Source organism: Halichoerus grypus, chromosome 6 (assembly GCF_964656455.1).
Source record: "Halichoerus grypus chromosome 6, mHalGry1.hap1.1, whole genome shotgun sequence".
Taxonomy (NCBI): Eukaryota; Metazoa; Chordata; class Mammalia; order Carnivora; family Phocidae; genus Halichoerus; species Halichoerus grypus.
Window position 1 is genome coordinate 87,182,375 of NC_135717.1, and position 18,088 is coordinate 87,200,462.

The 18,088-nt window shown below is 39.3% G+C and overlaps 1 protein-coding gene across 2 annotated transcripts in view; it reads right to left on the bottom strand.

Moving 5' to 3' along the window:
- Positions 1 to 18,084, bottom strand: part of LRP6 (LDL receptor related protein 6) — a 180,922-nt gene extending 162,838 nt beyond the window's left edge. Inside the window, exon 1 of one of the 2 annotated variants that reach the window (XM_036076228.2) lies at positions 17,760 to 18,084. In XM_036076228.2, coding sequence (XP_035932121.1) covers positions 17,760 to 17,814 — 55 coding nt within the window. In that variant the 5' untranslated portion in view covers positions 17,815 to 18,084. The remainder of the gene's footprint in view (positions 1 to 17,759) is intronic. The other variant, XM_078075619.1, reaches the window with a different exon arrangement.
- Between the last annotated feature and the right edge of the window lie 4 nt (positions 18,085 to 18,088).

Here is an 18,088-nt window from a genome sequence, read left to right on the forward strand (position 1 = left end):
CAGACCGGTAACGTCGGGAAAGAACTTTAGGACAGCCCCCGGGGTGGAAAACCAGACCGGCGGGGTTGCGCGCACGCGAACCGCAGCCCCCTGGACAGAAACCCGGAGCGACAGTCGCGCACACGCGAACTGCAGCCTCCAAGACGGAAACCCGGTGCGCCGGGTCCCGCCGGTGAACTGCAACCCCCGGGGTGGAAACCCCGAGCTGCGGAGTTGCGCGCACGCGTACTGCAGTCCCCGGGACAGAACCCCAAGCGGCGGAGTCGCGCGCGTGCGCGAACTGGGAGCGGCTGGCGGTTTTAGAAGCACAAAGGGCAGAGACGTGCCCCGACCTGGAGGCAGGACTGGGAGCGCTGCGGAGGGGCGCACAACCCAGGACGCTGCAGTTTATAGCAGCAGGGACAAAAATGGAGACGGTGTGGCCTGGAGAGCTCACTGAAGAACAGATTGCGGCCTCTCTGCTCTGAGGCAGAGGGTTGGAAACGGTCTCTTCTGCTCTGACTCGCGGAAGAGACGCAGAAAGCCGCCAGGGAAAAGCGCCACAGAACAAAAGCCCCAAAGACTGATTCCCACTGAGCCCATCCCCCGCCACAGGGGTGCAGGGCAACTCCGCCCAAACAGGGTTGCCTGAGTAACAGCGCGGCAGGCCCCTCCCGCAGAAGACAGGCTGGGAAAACAAGAGGCCAGCAACCCTAAGGTCCCAAGAAAACAGGTGCATCTTGCTTGGGTTCTGGTCAATGATTTGGACTCTATACATTCCCTCAAACACCCATCAACAGAATGACTAGGAGGAGGAGCCCCCAAAACAGAAAAGACTCAGAAATTATGACTTCTGCTGCAGATTTACAAATGGATGCAGATATAACCAAGATGTCGGAGATGGAATTCAGGCTAGCAATTGTGAAGACAATGGCTAGAATGGAGAAATCAATCAATGGCAACATAGAGTCTCTAAGGAATATTCCCAGCTATTCTATCTTCCCTTGACTCCTCCAGTGGAGATTACAGTGGGAATTTCCTTGGCTCATCACAAGGGAATACAGGCACACCTCATTCTATCGCACTTCACTCTATTGCACCTCACAAATACTGCATTTTTTACAAATTAAAGGTCTGTGGCAAACCTGCATCAAGCAAGTCTATTGGTGCCATTTTTCCAACCGCATTTGCTCACTTCACGTACGTATTTCACATTATGGTAATTCTTCCAATATTTCTAACATTTTTATTATTGTTTTATTTGTTATGGTAATCTTTGATCATTGATCTTCAATGCTACTACTCCAATTATTTTAGGGCACCACAAAACTGTACCCATGTAAGACAACCAAATTGACAAATGTTTTCTGTGTTCTGACTGTTCTACCAACTAGACATTCCCCTGTGTCTCTCCCTCTCCGCAGGCCCCTGTATTCCCTGAGACACAGCAATACTGAAATGAGGCCAATGAATAACCCTACAATGGCCCCTAAGTGTTCAAGTGAAAGTAAGAGTCACAGATCTCTCACTTTAAATCAAAAGCTTGAAGTAATTAAGCTTAGTGAGGAAGGCATGTCAAAAGCTGAGATAGGCTGAAAGCTAGGCCTCTTGCACCAGTTAGCCAAGTTGTGAGTGCAAAGGGAAAGCTCTTGAAGGAAATTAAAAGGGAAAGATGAAGGGGGGGAATCGGAGGGGGCATGAACCATGAGGGACTATGGACTCTGAGAAACAAACTGAGGGTTTTAGAGGGGAGGGGGATGGGGGGATGGGTTAGCCCAGTGATGGGTATTAAGGAGGGCATGTATTGCATGGAGCACTGGGTGTTATAAGCAAAAAATGAATCATGGAATACTACATCAAAAACTAACGATGTAATGTACGGTGACTAACATAATAAAATAAAATTTTAAAAAAATAAAATTTAAAAAAAAAAGTGCTATTCCAGTGAAGATTCAAATGATAAGAAAGCACAACAGCCTTATTGATGATATGGAAAAAGTTTTAGTGGTCTAGATAGATCAAACCAGCCACAACATTCCCTTAAGCCAAACCCTAACCCAAAGCAAGGCCCAAGCTCTCTTCAATTCTATGAAGGCTGAGAGAAGTGAGGAAGCTGCAGAAAAGTTTGAAGCTAGCAGAGGTTGGTTCATGAGGTTTAAAGAAAGAAGCCATCTCTGTAACAAAAAAAGTGCAAGGTAAAGCAGCAAGTACTAATACAGAAGCAGAAGCAAGTTATTCAGAAGATCTAGCTAAGATAATTAAGGAAGGTGGCTACACTAAACAACACATTTTCAACGCAAACAAAACCACCTTATATTGGAAAAAGATGCCACCTAGAACTTCCACAGCTGGAGAGAAGTCAATTCCTGGCTTCAAAATGTCAAAGGATAGACTGAGTCTCTTGTTAGGGGCTAATGCAGCTGGTGACTCTAAGTTGAAACCAATGCTCATTCACCATTCTGAAAATCCTAGGGTGCTTAAGAATTATGCTAAATCTACTCTGCCTGCTCTGTAAATGGAACAGCAAAGCCTGGATGACAACACATCTGTTTATAACATGGTTTACTGAATGTTTTAAACCCAATGTTGAGACCCACTTCTCAGAAAAAAAAAATGCCTTTCAAAATATTACTGCTCGTTGACAATGCACCTGTCACCGAAGAGGTCTGATGGAGATGTCCACCAAGATTAATGCTGTTTTCATGCCTGCTAATACAACATCCATTCTGCAGCCCACAAAGCAAGGAGTAATTTCAACTTTCAAGTCTTATTATTTAAGTAATATATTTTATAAGGCTACAGCTATCATAGACAGTGATTCCTCTGATGAACCTGGGCAAAGTAAATTGAAAACCTTCTGGAAAGGATTCACCATTCTAGATGCCACTTTTCCGTGAATCATGGAAAGAGATCAAAATATCAACATTAACAAGAGTTTGGATTCCAACCCATATGGATGACTTTTAGAGGTTCAAGACTTCAGCAGAGAAAGTAACTGCAGATGTGATGGAAATAATAAGAAAATTAGAAGTGGAACCTAAAGATGTGACTGAATTGCTGCAATCTCATGATAAAGCCTGAACAGCTGAGGAGTTGCTTCTTACAGATGAGCAAAGAAAGTGGTTTCTTGAGATGGAATCCACTCCTGGTGAAGATGCTATGAAGACTTTTGAAATGACAACAAAGGATTTAGAATATTACATCAAGTTAGTTGATGAAGTAGCAGCAGGCTTTGAGAGGATTGACTTCAATTTTTAAAGAAACTGTACTATACGTAAAATGCTATCAAATGGCATCACATGCTACAGAGAAATCGCTCATGAAAGGAAGAGTCAATCGATGCAACAAACTTCATTGTTTTCTATTTCAAGAAATTGCCACAGCCACCCCAACCTTCAGCAACCATCAACCTGATCAGTCAGCAGCCATGAACATCAATGCAAGACCCTCCACCAGCAAAAAGAGTACAACTTGATGAAAGCTCAGAATATAGTCAGCATTTTTTAGCAATAAAATATTTTTAAATTTAGGCATATGTGTTGTTTCTTAGACATAATACTAATGCACACTTAAAAGACTATAGTACAGTGTAAACATAACTTTTATATGAACTAGGAAACTAAAAATTCATTTGACTTGCCTTGTCGCAATATTCATTTAACTATGGTGGTCTGGAAGCAAACCCGCAGTATCTGCACAGTACGCTTGTACTCTTTCCCAGCTCTTTTGAACTCTTATTTCTGATTTAATCATTTAATCCCATAAGTAACTCTCATTCTGTTGAGCACCATTCCTCTTCTCCCATTGACTGCATGCTTCACCATTATAGCACTAACTCAACTCAGTATCTTCAAAAATGGCAAAACTTTACTAGAGACAATTTAGAACTTCAATGTCCTCCTTGCAAAACTTGGGACCTCCCCAAACTGGCTCAGCTAAAACCTCTCCTTTCCCATTACCCTCTGCTCTTCCTTTGTCCTTTTTACCACCCTCAACCTTCCTGTCAGTTCTCTTGAATCCTTTATCTATCCTCCTTTAATACCCCAATCTCCTCCAACCCTCTATCTACCATATCAGACCCTTCCCTTCTCACTCCAAACCCTCAACTCCCTATAGTCACCTGAGCTTTAAGCCTCCCTTTTCCCTACTAGAGACTCATGAGGGGCTCTCAGGGACCTGAGTTAAAAATATGAACTGGAGGGGCACCTGGGTGGCTCAGTTAACTGTCTGCCTTTAGCTCAGGTCGTGATCCCAGGACCCTGGGACAGAGTCCCACAACAGGCTCCCTGCTCAGTGGGAAGCCTGCTTCTCTCTCTCCCTTTCCCTCTGCCTCTCCCCTCCACTTGTGCATGCTTTCTCTCTCAAATAAATAAAATCTTAAAAAAAAAAAAAAACTATGGTAAATTAATTCACGGGTATTTATTAAATACCAAAGTCATTTCTAATTAAGACAGAACAATAAAGCATAAGCATTTCAAGTTTATACTTTTTTTACCGTCTTACTTTTATGGTACCAAGCAGCTATATATATTTGAGTTTATTTATAGGCATATTCATTTTTGCCATATTGAGAAGTGTACAGCTATAAAAAGTTGTAAGATGTATATTCATAAGCTCTGCCAGTCTACGGCAAAATGATGGTGCATGACTGTTCACAGTTATGCAACTCCATTTTCTCTGTAAAATAGCAGTAATTTATAAGTCATAATCTTATATTTAAAAGAGACTCTACCAGGAGAAATAGTGACAGAAAAGAACAACTCTGTATAGGGATATGTATAATGTGTTTTTATTAAGAAAAAGAAAATAATCCCAAAGTAAAATGACTAATTTTTCCAGAATAGAGAGAACAAGATGTAGGACAAAACCTGAATGGATATAAAACGTTATAAAAAGTTGGGGCTCCTGGGTGGCTCAGTCATTAAGCGTCTGCCTTCAGTTCAGGTCACGATCCCGGGGTCCTGGGATCAAGCCCTGCATCAGGCTCCCTGCTCTGCGGGAAGCCTGCTTCTCCCTCTCCCACTCCCCCTGCTTGTGTTCCCTCTCTCACTGTGTCTCTCTCTGTCAAATAAATAAATAAAATCTTAAAAAAAAAAAAAGGTTATAAAAAGTTTATGAAAAAGAAATTTTTTTGTTGTGGTCAAAGCTGGCTAAAATCTGATGCATTTATTTTGTAAGAGTTTTGAAAAGTGCTTTAGTATCAAATATTGTTACTTGCACAAAACAAAAATTTGATCTTCTATTAAATGACAAAATTTTCTTGAGTCGTTGGTCTGCTCTTAATAAAGAAGTTATAAGGGGCGCCTGGGTGGTGCAGTCGGTTAAGTGTCTGCTCCTGGTTTTGGCTCGGGTCATGATCTCAGGGTTTTGAGATGGGAGTCCCACATTGGGCTCCATGTGGAGTCTGCTTGAGATTCTCCTTCTCCCATTGTGCTCTCTCTAAAATAAATAAATAAATCTTAAATGAATAAAGATTATAAAAGGTTTTTCTTTGCCTTCTGAGTACTCTCCCCAGAAGGCAAAAACTCTGTCTTATCAGAATCTCCAGTGCTTGAAATTGACTTTATCATTACCTTGATTGTTTAAAAAAAGTCTTCTCACTTTTGAAAGAGCTATGGTTCATCATGTTCCTTCCTATGTTTACTTTAAATAAAATTTTTTGACACTTTGGTAAAATAGGTAGCCAAGTATTTCTTCTCACTGACCCATGATCCTATTTAACCAAATGTTCAAATCTCTAAATCTCCTGACAACTTCTGACATTCTGCCTTTTCAAAATCAAATCCTAAATGATGTATGTTGCCCCATGACTATTATTGAAATTTCCCAAAGGGTTCCTGGGAATCCAAAAAGAATTTCTTCTTTCACCTTGTAAAGAGAGGTATTAAAAATAATTAGATTGGGGTGCCTGGGTGGCTCAGTTGGTTAAACCTCTGCCTTCAGCTCAGGTCATGATCCATCCCAGGGTCCTAGGATCGAGCCACGCATTGGGCTCCTTGTTCAGTGGGAAGTCTGCTTCTCCCTCTCCCCTGCTTGTGCTCTCTCTCAAATAAATAAATAAATAAAATCTTTTTAAAAAATAATAATTAGGTTTACTTGATCAATGTTATGATTTGCATGGGAAGCACTGTCAAAATCAGAAGTGATGCTTACCCTTCCTAGGTTAAATCTATATGAGTAAAATAGTATTATTACTTCAGAAGTTATATGAAGTCCAGAAATTTATCAATACTCTCACCGTCCATGATATGTTTCTATTTATCAGGAGTCCTGGTGCTGCTCTGCCTAATATTAGATAACAATACTGTTGTATCATCACTGATAATTTCAGTTATATATATTTTTTTATGTTAACTTGGTCATATACAGCATATCTGAATATACTATATTCTACCAGATAGGCCAGTGTTTCTCAATCAGAATTCTCATCACTTACTTACAGAATTTTATTATACAAATATTTAGGACTTATTCCAGACTTACTAAAATTTTTTACTTAATAATCTTGATATATTCTTTTGGTTGTTTTTGGTTCCCTTCCCACCCTGCTCCACCACCACCCCTTCCTAATCTTGATATATTCTTGATGTGCTCTAACTATATGTTTGATAGGACATATGGCTCAGGATTATTATATATTTTATGGTTTTATTCTCTGCAAAGATCATATACATTTATACACATAAATTAGATATAATATCCACTCTTCTTTAAAATAAGGTTAATTATTATGCTTATAGATATTTTGTCTAAAACTTTTTTGGATTGAACTGACTTTGGTTTGCAGGCCACAAAACAACCAAATTTCCTCATCACTCACATTATGTTTTATAACAAACTCTCAACAGATCTTTCACTTTTAAAATGATCAGTAGTGGGGCACCTGGCTGGCTCAGTTGGTAGAGCAGATTACTCTTGATCTCAGGGTCACGAGTGTGAGCCCCACACTGGGCATGGAGATTATTTAATTTAAAAATTAATCAACTAATTAAATTATCAAGAGTAACTTAATCACTACCATTTTACGTCTTTTGTCATCTACAGGTAAGTTTTTTGGTTTTATTCTGATGCTTCTCTGAAAGTGCTTGCAAATCAGCTATAAGCTAGAGTGTTCATCTTCAACAACAAAAAAAAACTGTTGAAAAAGGACTATACCGGGTACTCTTGGGCTTCTGATGGCATCACTTAAATAACTTTGAGACTATACCAGTGGACTAAGTCAGGATTTCCAAAAAGCTAGTGGGGAAGCAGATAGATTCATAAGACTACTAACCCAAGATCTAGCCGAACAAGAATTAATTAATAGGACAGAATAAACTGATGAAGGATGATTACGAGCTTTATTTAAGATACTGCTGATGCTTTAATGTTCTATTTTCTGGATATAAAGAACTCTTTTTTCTTTTACGTTATATGTAACTCCTTAATGATTTAAAAGCAGAATATGCTTTTGTAAACAGAAATAAAACATCTTTTTCTCCCTGCCTGACTCTTCCATAATTCAAAAACTTTTATTGTGTATTCTTATTTTCATAGCAATATAAATATTTGCACAGGTTCAATAAGAGTCTGTCCCCTAGGTGGAAACATTGGTTATGCAACTGAGGCTTTGACTGGAATGCCATATTTGAAAGCAGTGCTCATTTAATTAAATACGACCAGACAGTTTTAAGGAGCTATAGCTGACTTCATGAAGCCAGTGCTCACAGTTCTCTTAGGAAAACTAGACTGGTACCTGGCCTAAAGTTCCTAGCCTCGCAGGTGAAGTAAGCAAGATCACTTCCAGGCAGGCCCAGGAACTCTAGGCTATGTTTGAGAACCTCAAGAATTCACCAGAATCTCTAAGTACTACAAGTGAAACCTGATAGTGAATTCTTGACTTGGCTTCCTTGGCTTCAAGAGGCTTTTTTAAAAGTGAAATCCAGGGGCACCTGGTAGGTGCAGTCGGTTAAGCATCCAACTCTTGCTTTCAGCTCAGGTTGTGATCTCAGGGTCATGAGACCAAGCCTTATGTAGGCTCCTTGCTCAGCGTGGAGTCTGCTTGGGTTTCTCTCAAGGAGAGAGGGGGAACTCTCTCAAATAAATAAATCTTTTAAAGCCATTGGGACTACACCAGAATCACTTTTGCACAGCAAAGGAAACCATCAACAAAACAAAAAGGCAACCTACTGAATGGGAGAAGGTATTTGCAAATCATTTATCTGATAAGGGATTAATATCCAAAATACATAACAAACTTATACAATTCAATGCCAAAAAAACAATCTGATTAAAAAATGAGTAGAGGACATGAAGAGACATTTTTCCAAAGAAGACATATGGATGGCCAAGAGACATATGAAACAATGCTCAACATCATTAATCAACAGAGAAATGCAAATCAAAACCACAATGAGATGTCACCTCACACCAGTCAAAATGACTATTATTAAAAAGACAAGAAACAAGTGTTGGCAAGGATGTGGAAAAAAAGGAACATCATGCACTGTTTTTGGGAATGTAAACTGGTGCAACCACTGTGGAAAACAGCATGGAGTTTCCTCAAAAAATTAAAAACAGAAATACCATATGATCCAGTAATTTCACTGTGGGTATTTACCCAAAGAAAACAAAAACATTAATTCAAAAAGACATATGCACCCTTATGTTTACTGCAGTGTAACTTATTAATAGCCAAAATATGGAAGCAACCCAAGTATCCATCAATAGATAAATGGATGAAGATGTGGTGTGTGTGCACGCACGCACACACACACACACACACACAACGGACTATTACTCTACGATAAAAAAGAATGAAATCTTGCTATCTATGACATCACAGAGAGACCTGGAGGGTATTAAGCTAAATAAAATAAGTCAAACAAAGACACATACGATTTCATTCATATGTGGAATCCAAAAAAACAAAACAAATTTAAAAAGCCAGACTATTAAATACAAAGAACAAGTTGGTGGTTGCCAGAGGGAAGGTGAGTGGGGGGATGAGGAAAAATGAAGGAAATTAAGAGGTACAAACTCCCACTTATAAAATAAATAAGTCACAGCGGTGATAAGGACAGCACAGGAAATACAGCCAATAATACTGCAGTAACACTGTACAGCGATGGAGGAGGACTACACTCATCATGATGAGCACTGAGTAATGTACAGAACTGTCAAATCACTATATAGTGTACACCTGAAACTAACGTAACACTGCACGTCAATTATACTTTAATAATCATTTTTTCTTCAAGTCCAATCCAAGATTCCTTACAAAAACGTTCAGCAGGGGCGCCTGGGTGGCTCAGTCAGTTAAGTGTCTGCCTTCAGCTCAGGTCGTGATCCCGGACTCCCGTGATCGAGCCCTGCATTGGGCTCCCTGCTCCGCGGGAAGCCTGCTTCTCCCTCTCCCACTCCCCCTGCTTGTGTTCCCTCTCTCATTGTCTCTCTCTGTCAAATAAATAAATAAAACTTTAAAAAACAAAAAAACGGGGCGCCTGGGTGGCTCAGTTGTTAAGCATCTGCCTTCCGCTCAGGTCATGATCACAGGGTCCTGGGATAGAGCCCCGCATCGGGCTCCCTGCTCAGCAGGAAGCCTGCTTCTCCCTCTCCCACTCCCCCTGCTTGTGCTCTCTCTCTTGCTGTGTCTCTCTCTGTCAAATAAATAAATTTTTTTAAAAATCTTTAAAAAACAAACCAAAAAAAATGTCCAGCAAGGCAAACTCACAAGGCCTATACCTACATAAATAATCAGGTCAAATCTAATGATATCAACTTCACAATGACTCTTCTTCTACCCTGTTAGGGACTGAATGTTTGTGTCCCCCAAAATTCTTACGTTGAAACCCTACCCCCACTATGTGAAGGTATCGGGAGGTGAGGCCTTTGGGGAGTATTTAGCCCTCCTTACATGAAGTCGTAAGAGTGGGAAAAAAAAGGGGGGGCATGAGGATGGAGTCCTCATGAATGGAATTAGTACCCTTTGAAGAGCCGAGAGCTTATTTCTTCTCTCTTGCTATCCACCCTGTGAGGATACAAAGAGAGGTCAGCAGTATGCAACCCAGAGAGGATCCTCACCAGAAACTGTCCATGCTGGCACCTTGATCTTGGACTTCCAGCCTCCAGAACTGTGAGAAATAAATGTCTATTGTTTATAAACAATATAAACTGGGTGGTTTACAAACCACCCAATCTATACTCTTCTTGTTATAGCAAAAAGCTAAAGGCCTCAAATGACTAAAACATAACCCTAATAGTGAAAAATTTTGTTTTAAACAGGGGAACTGATCAAGTGCTCACAACTGTTCATAACGTATCCACTGATTTGGCTTACAAGCCCCTAAACTTTGGCTTGCTCTAAGTTTAAGCAAGCAGATGCAGAACTTCCCCCCCTTAACAGGTCATTCCAAGTATCAGCTGACCACAGGGGGAAAACAAATCCAGTCAAGTTATCCTGATCATGTAATCTGCTTACCCCCACCCTCTTGACTCACCCCCATACAAAGTTCCTGCTGGCCTGCTTAGCCTTCTCTACGAAAGTTTTTTTTGTGCTTGATTTTGAGACATTTGCAGATCTTTCAGTCAGAGCATTCTCCTTATTTTAATGTCATCTCGAATAGTCTCTCCTTACCTAAATCCAGACTGGTTTTTATTTAACAGTATTATGACAAACCACCTATATGCAAACTCCAAAACAACACTGACATTTATTTTCCTCTATTAAAAATGACTGGTATCATTTCCAAAACTGTAATAAGGCCCAGGTAAAATGAAGTACATACAGAAGGCACTGCATGTGAAATTACTGTCTTGGGCCAGTAATTGTTAATATCCCTTCTATCCTATTAATCTAATATGAATTTGGTAAAAGAGTTTAACTGAGACAGGGCTCTATGTAAGTCAATACACAGAAATGAGGTGCTGGTGAACTGAGTACTTCTCCAGCAGAAAAGCAAGAACTTGGATTTTTTTTCATGTTTATTTCTATAACTTCAAAAAGAGATTTCAAAAATAATTTCTGAAGATAAAGATCCCAATGATCAAACCCACACTCATTAGAAAGTACTTCCTGTATCCACACAATGGAATATTATTCAGCCATAAAAAGGAAGTATTAATATGTGCTATAAACATGAATGAACCTTGAAAATATTATGCTAAGTGAAAGCCATACACAAAAGGCCACATATTGTAGGATTTCATTTATATGAAATGTTCAGAACAGGCAAATCCATAGAGACAGAAAAGTAGATTAGTCATTACCAAAGGCTGGGGGAAGAGGAAATGAAAAGTGACTACTAAGGGGTACAGGGTTTGTTTTTGGGGTGATGAAAAGGTTCTGGAATTAGACAGTGGTGATGGCTGTACAACCCTGTGAATATACTAAAAACGACTGAACTGGACACTTTAAAATGGAGAACCTTATGGTATGTGAATTCTACCTTTTAAAAAAAAAAAAACTGGGTTAAAAAAGTGCTTGAGCATGATAATTATATTACCAATGCAATAGTTATATCCTAAAACCAGAAGACACATTACATAATCCACATTTCAAATTCAGTCTCAGATATAAACACACTGATTTATTTCTGATTATTTTTCTCTATCTAATCTGTGCTAAAAAAAATTATAGTAGCTACAAATTTATACCATGTCTAATAAATAATTTGAGACAAAACACAAAATGAAGTTCCAAACAGACTATATAAACGTCATAAAAATTCACATCTTTTAATATTGCTTTAAATGTAAAATTTAGAATACTTCATATATGCAAAGCTCTGGTTCATGGTGGTATATGAAGGGAAAAAAATCTATTCCTGAAACACTTTACATCTAACAAAGAGCTGTTGTCTTCACTGGCATAAATCAAGAAACTTACAAATAAAGACCATATAAGAGTGTAGCTAAGAGTTCACGTTAATGAAGTTCAGATGTAGCTTTCTCAGACTTGCAAAATACAGAATCTTTAAATTGGATATATGGATACACTTAAATTACACCTCCCAATAAAGCTGGCCAATAATAGAGAAAGACTCCTATACCCATACCCTGTACTTGATGTGATTTTGGTCTAAGAGTGATAAAGTGATGACTAACCAAGGCCATCAGAGAAAAATGGCTTCCTGGACAAACATACATAATTTGATAAAGGTACAGTTTTCTAGTATCTGAATGACTACTTTCTTGAAAAACAGGACTACTGCAAATCATATTTACCTCTGCATTTTTATTTTTACTGAGAATGTAATCAATAACTTTAGGCCTAATGTCAATTTATAACTTAAAGATTCACTTAATTAATAAATTTTTTTGCCTAAAAATATGATTTCACTTTGCATCCCCAATCTCCTGGCCCTTCCAAGCAAGGTATCACAGAAATAAAAGTTAGCAAGTTATGGGGCACCTGGGTGGCTCAGTCACTTAAGCATCTGCCTTCAACTCAGGTCATGATCTGGGGGTCCTGGAACTGAAACCCCATTTCAGGCTCCCCGCTCAGTAGGGAGTCTGCTTCTCCCTCTCCCTCTGCTCCTCCCCCTCCCCACTCATGCGTGTGCTCTCTCTCTCAAATAAATACAATCTTAAAAAAAAAAAACTTAGCAAGTTACATTACAGCTAAGAGGATCACGGCATTGAAATACCAGTAATTTTCACCAAATAGAGCGAAGGCACATTTTAATATTTTCCTGTCTCACATCTGAATGTCTTGAACTGTTTGTGAGGATAGTCACTGCCACAAATAACACAAGTTTGAGAAACCAAGCATGTGTTAATAATACCAAATAACATTATGTTCCTTGTATTTATGATGAATTATATTTTAAATTAGTAACTTCAAGGGCTAATATCCTATTCTTAGGTTGCCTGTCTACGTATTTGACTAAATTTCAAAGTTATTCAAATGGAGGTGTTCTAGTCATTAAGATGAGGCTCATTTCACAGAACATATATAAAAACTCTCATACAAAGAGTTAAACATGCAATGCAGGAACTCAGTATAGCATTTACCCATCCTGCAGGGAGAAGTCTATCAATTGAATAATTTTAACTGTTGTAATGAAATAATACAATAAAAATTTTGTCAATTAAACAATGTTTTGATAAAATTATTTTGCCTATACTTAACTCTTAAATAAGTAAATAAGTATCACAATCAGCTGCACTATTTATCTTCTAGTTTATTTATAATACTCACCTAAAACAGTGTTAAAGCTGCATTTCTTTAAGATAAAATTAATATAGTGGCCATTTTGTTATATAAAATAGAAAATATCAGAAGTGGGATGACTAGCTGGCTCAGATGATGGAGCATGTGACTCGATCTTGGGGTCATGAGTTTGAGCCCCACGTTGGAGGTAAAGATTACTTAAAAAAATAAATAAAAACTTAAAAAAAAAAAAAAGAAAATATCAGAAGTGAAAGTACTTCATGGAACTTCTGCTTTGGTTGCAGAAGAGTCAAAAAAAAGTTCAAAGACCACTGGCCTAAAACTATTGACTCCCTGTAACAGTGCCTGACACTTAAATGTTTTACTAGTCTTTCCTGAGCATTAATATTTCTTTTAACTTAGCCATCTTAATATTAGCAACAATTTATTCAAAGTCTACTATTGACTATGCACTATACTCTCCCTTTGCAATTATCCCATCAGTTCTCATAAAAATCTTGTAAGGAATTATCCCTATTTAACAGAAGAGGACACTAAAGCTAAGTAACTTGTCCAAGGCTATATAAAGTAGTAGAAGATCTGAACTTGGTTTATCAACAAAGCCCATACCTTCCTGCTATAGTGCCCCACTTTATAATCTTCTTTGAATATAAATTTGCAATGAAACTTCCATGATGAGATTGAATTTTCTCAAGAATATTTACCCATGACCTAAACAGGTTACTGTGTCTTTCCAATATGTTTAAATTTTAAGTTCACATAAAATATTCTCCATTTATATACCCTCCACACAGTCTTCTTTGATATTCAAAAAAGACAGTCCTTTCTGATAGCCAAAGCACGTATAACTGTATGGAAGAATACTTCAGTTTAGCAAATGGAAAAACCTCCAATTACAGCAAAACAAAAAAGTCTCTGAGAAACCAAACCATGGGAAATCACTGTTAGGCCTCATGGTAACAATGAGCTATAACCTTACACATAACCAATCAAATTTTTCCCTAGCCAGATGAGGAAACCAAAAGCCAAATAAGTAAGTAGGAATGAAAGTATCAAATTCAACTACATGAAATTATCATCAAATATCAATCACACTAATCAACCTCATGCTCAAAGGGCCATCCAGTCCAGCTCTCTCCAAGTGTGTTGCTTGGATCAAAGGTTCAGCAGAAATTTAAAAGGATTTATGGAAAAAATATCAAGTTTGGAAAACAGCGGGTTAAATAAAATTAAAATTGGTCTCTCTACTTCACATTCTCTCAGAGCCCTTAACATGTTAATATGAATTACGCATCTCCGAAAGAAGGATTCATCATCCTCACGCAAATAAGGTGTATAGAGATTAAGGGACTTATCCAAGGTTACAACACAGATAACTAATGGCAAACTTAGAATCTAATTCTCCTGATTCCCACTCCAAAATTCATTCTGCCTCCTCGAGATTTTATATTTGATATTAAAGAAAAAGCTTTTCCAAGGACCACTTCTATAAGATGGAAAACACTAGTGGCTTGTCTGTACAGTATTTTCCACCATCCCACCAAAACTAATATACTTTTTTAAAAACTAAGTAGCAGAAAATGTTTATAAACAACAAAACCTCCTCAAGCCCAGACAAAGTATTTGCAGATTATACACATAATGGTACTCCAAAATTTATTCTTATAAAAATATTTCCTCTAGAAAATCAGAGACATTATCTTTTCTAATCAGTACCTAGATGGAACTAAAAGAATAGTAAGGAAGACAACCCAGATTGTTAGGTCCATTAGAACAGGGACATGTCTATTTTACTCACCACTATAACATAAGAGCCTGATATACAGTAGGTATTCCAAACATATTTGCTAAAAGAATGAACAATAAATCCCTACCATTAATAAATCCCTAGTATCCCTCTACCATTAATTAGCTGTAGGAGCTTGATCAAATCGTAATCTCTCTGAATCTGAGTATCCCCACTTGCAAATGAAGCTGTTAGAACAGAATGATCAAGATCTCTTCTGCCTGTAAGAATTTGTAAATCTTATACAAATTAAATCTCAAATTCTTAGCATTTGAGGATATGTCCACAGTAAAAAATTATAACAAAAATAACGTTAGCAAATCATTGATATTCATCATTTCATTTAGTATGCCCATTAAACATGCAAATCAGATCAGTATTACTACCTACATTTTACAGGTAAAGAAACTGAGGCCCAGAGAAATTGACTAGACCAGAATCACAAAGTTATTAAGTAGAGAAGCACAGACTTTGAACCCAAGATTTTAGTGTCGAAATCTCCAAATCTTTCCATTACACTTTGTCCTCCCATGGTAGGGACAGGGATGCAGCCCAGATGATGACAGCATTATTCCTTGGCCTTCAGATACTGATTTAACAGCACTACAGGACAAAAGGTCTCCCAAACCCTCTCATCATCCCATCATCCCAATGTTAACTTCTCAATGTTAACAACTCCTCTGTGAAAAAAAAATTATTTCAATGCAACAAATTAATCACATTTTTCTCCTCAGAGTCCAAGGTTAACTAATGCCACTATTGTAACAGAGAATGACATTATCGAGGAATGAAACGAATCTAAAATATGAATAAAATCTTTCACATCAAAATACCATTCTGGTTCAAATAATATGTACTCACAGTCAAGTACTGTTAAATTCAAAGACCACCTTATACCATTAACACGCTACATTTAAAATGAGAGGTCTACTTATGCAAACTTTGCTAAGAAAATGAGGGAGTTTAAACTACTGACTCCTTCATCCCTTAGAAATGAGGGAGTTTAAAATATTAAGTCTTTTAGGTCTTGTTACATAACACCATACCTCAAATTAATACTTCAAGTGCAACTTTTCTAAACTCCAGGAAACAAACCCAACTCTAGGCTCAAATTTGGTGTTAAACAAATGGCATTTACATCACACTCTTACCCTCCAAGAAATACAACCGGGCAACCAGACGTATCCCAGGTTATGGACTTCGATTTCCCCAAGACTTTAACCAATCACCTGACTCTCATATTTAACTCTACTAACTTTCTGTCTTAAAAAATGTACGTATTCTTATGTCAAATACATTTCTCACAGCTATAGCAAAATCCCCTTTCAACAAAGAGTATACTATAATGAAATAAACATACACTTATTAAACCTCTCAAAGACACAACACTGCATTAAATTCTCCGCCAAGAAAATTAAGTGAGCACTATCTTTAAGGGGTTACACGTGAAAATGCTTTGGAGTATGCTTACAGTGAGTCATAATTATTAAGTATAAGTAGATATAACACGCAAACGTAGTAATCGTTCAGAAGAGTAACCAAAGGAAAAAATTTCCTCCTCCAAAAAAAAAAAAAAGTCAATCGCATTCATCCAAAATAAATATACACACACAGAAATGTCATATTGGGCTCATTTGTGCAAGATCATGAGTTACTATCGTGCCCTGTAAACTTTAGCAAGTGTTGGAGGCTTAACAAAAGTTTAGCTTGTTAAATTAAGAGCAAAAAATCTCCATAGACTCAAGAGGTCTTATACCTGAAAAGAATTTACCATGAACACAAATGAGAATTTTAACAAAACCAAAGCCAGAGCTATTGCATCGATCCGTACTTAAATTCCTCGGCTGGTAAATGCTCAATAGCACCAAACTCATCACCACTTCAACACTGGTAAGTTTGAGAAGAGCTGTTGAAATCTTGCGGGCCAATCAAAAACCTTAGTGAACTGTCACAAAATAAAAGTCACAGCGTATGTGACAGCTTTACAGGCCAATTCAAAAAACTACAGGGCCATCGAATGTATGCGATTCTCCGAGCAAATTATCTAGGATAGCCTATGTTATTTACCAAAGTGCAAGCAGTCCCCAGGGGAGCGCAGCAAATGATAACTTAGGTCCCAGGACGGGCTCCTGTTCACACAAGGATGACTTTCCTACTTAGTGTCAACTGTACACTTGCATGCTCTGAAAACAGGGGCAAGTCCTGAATACCAAGGGTTACAAGGGCAACGTTTCTATTTTATTATGGGCTGAAACTCAGAAGAATCCCAATGCTGAAACGCTCGACCTATAACCTCGGAGTCACTTTCCAACTGTGCTCTCACCCAGGATCATTATATCCCCAACGGAAGCCAATCATTAGTAGTAACAAGGCCTGGAAAAATAGTAAGAAGGCTCGAAAAGTTCACGTAAGAGACACGGAAAAGGTGGGGGCTTCGAGAGAGGAGACCAACGTTAAAGCATCTTGGGCTCAAGCATTTTAAAAGCCAAAATACATACAAAGACCCTTCTCCCAGATGACTCCTGGCAGAAAGAGTCACACAGACCCTCAGTCATTGCGACAGAATGGGGCTCCAGGAATTCACCTAGACAAGCAGCCCGGACTGAGGCTCCGATTTGTCCAGGGAAGGGCCGGAACCCGGGGAAGGGGTCTGCATGGTGGCCAGGCGGAGCGCACAGCCCCTTCTCCCGGGCCCCTTTCTCTCTCCTTCCCCACGACCAGGCCTCTCGGGGCTCCTCTTCCCCTTCTCCTCCCTCCCTCCCTCCCCCTCCCCCCAGTCACACACAAAACAAGGCCACCTCCCCCCCAAATCCCACCAACTTTCGCACCCCCCCTTCCCACCTCTCAGGAGCGCACAGAAACTGCAGGCCAGGAGGCTCCTCAGGACGGCCCCCATCTTCCCTTCTCGCGTTCTCTTCTCTCACCGGCGAGGGGCGGCCAGAAGAGGGGGAGGCGAGGAGCCGGGGCGGCCGCCGCAGCGGCAGGTCTGCACGCTCATGCTTCCCAGCTTTCCAGAGAGAGAAGAAAGAAAGGGGCACGTCAGGGCTCCGCGCGCGCCGCCGCCGCCGCCCTCTCTACCGCGCCGCTCTGCCCGGGGCTCGCGCGACGCCAGCGTCTGCTTCCATCCCGCCGCCTCCTCCCCCGGCGCCCCGCTTCCCCCGCGCAGCTCC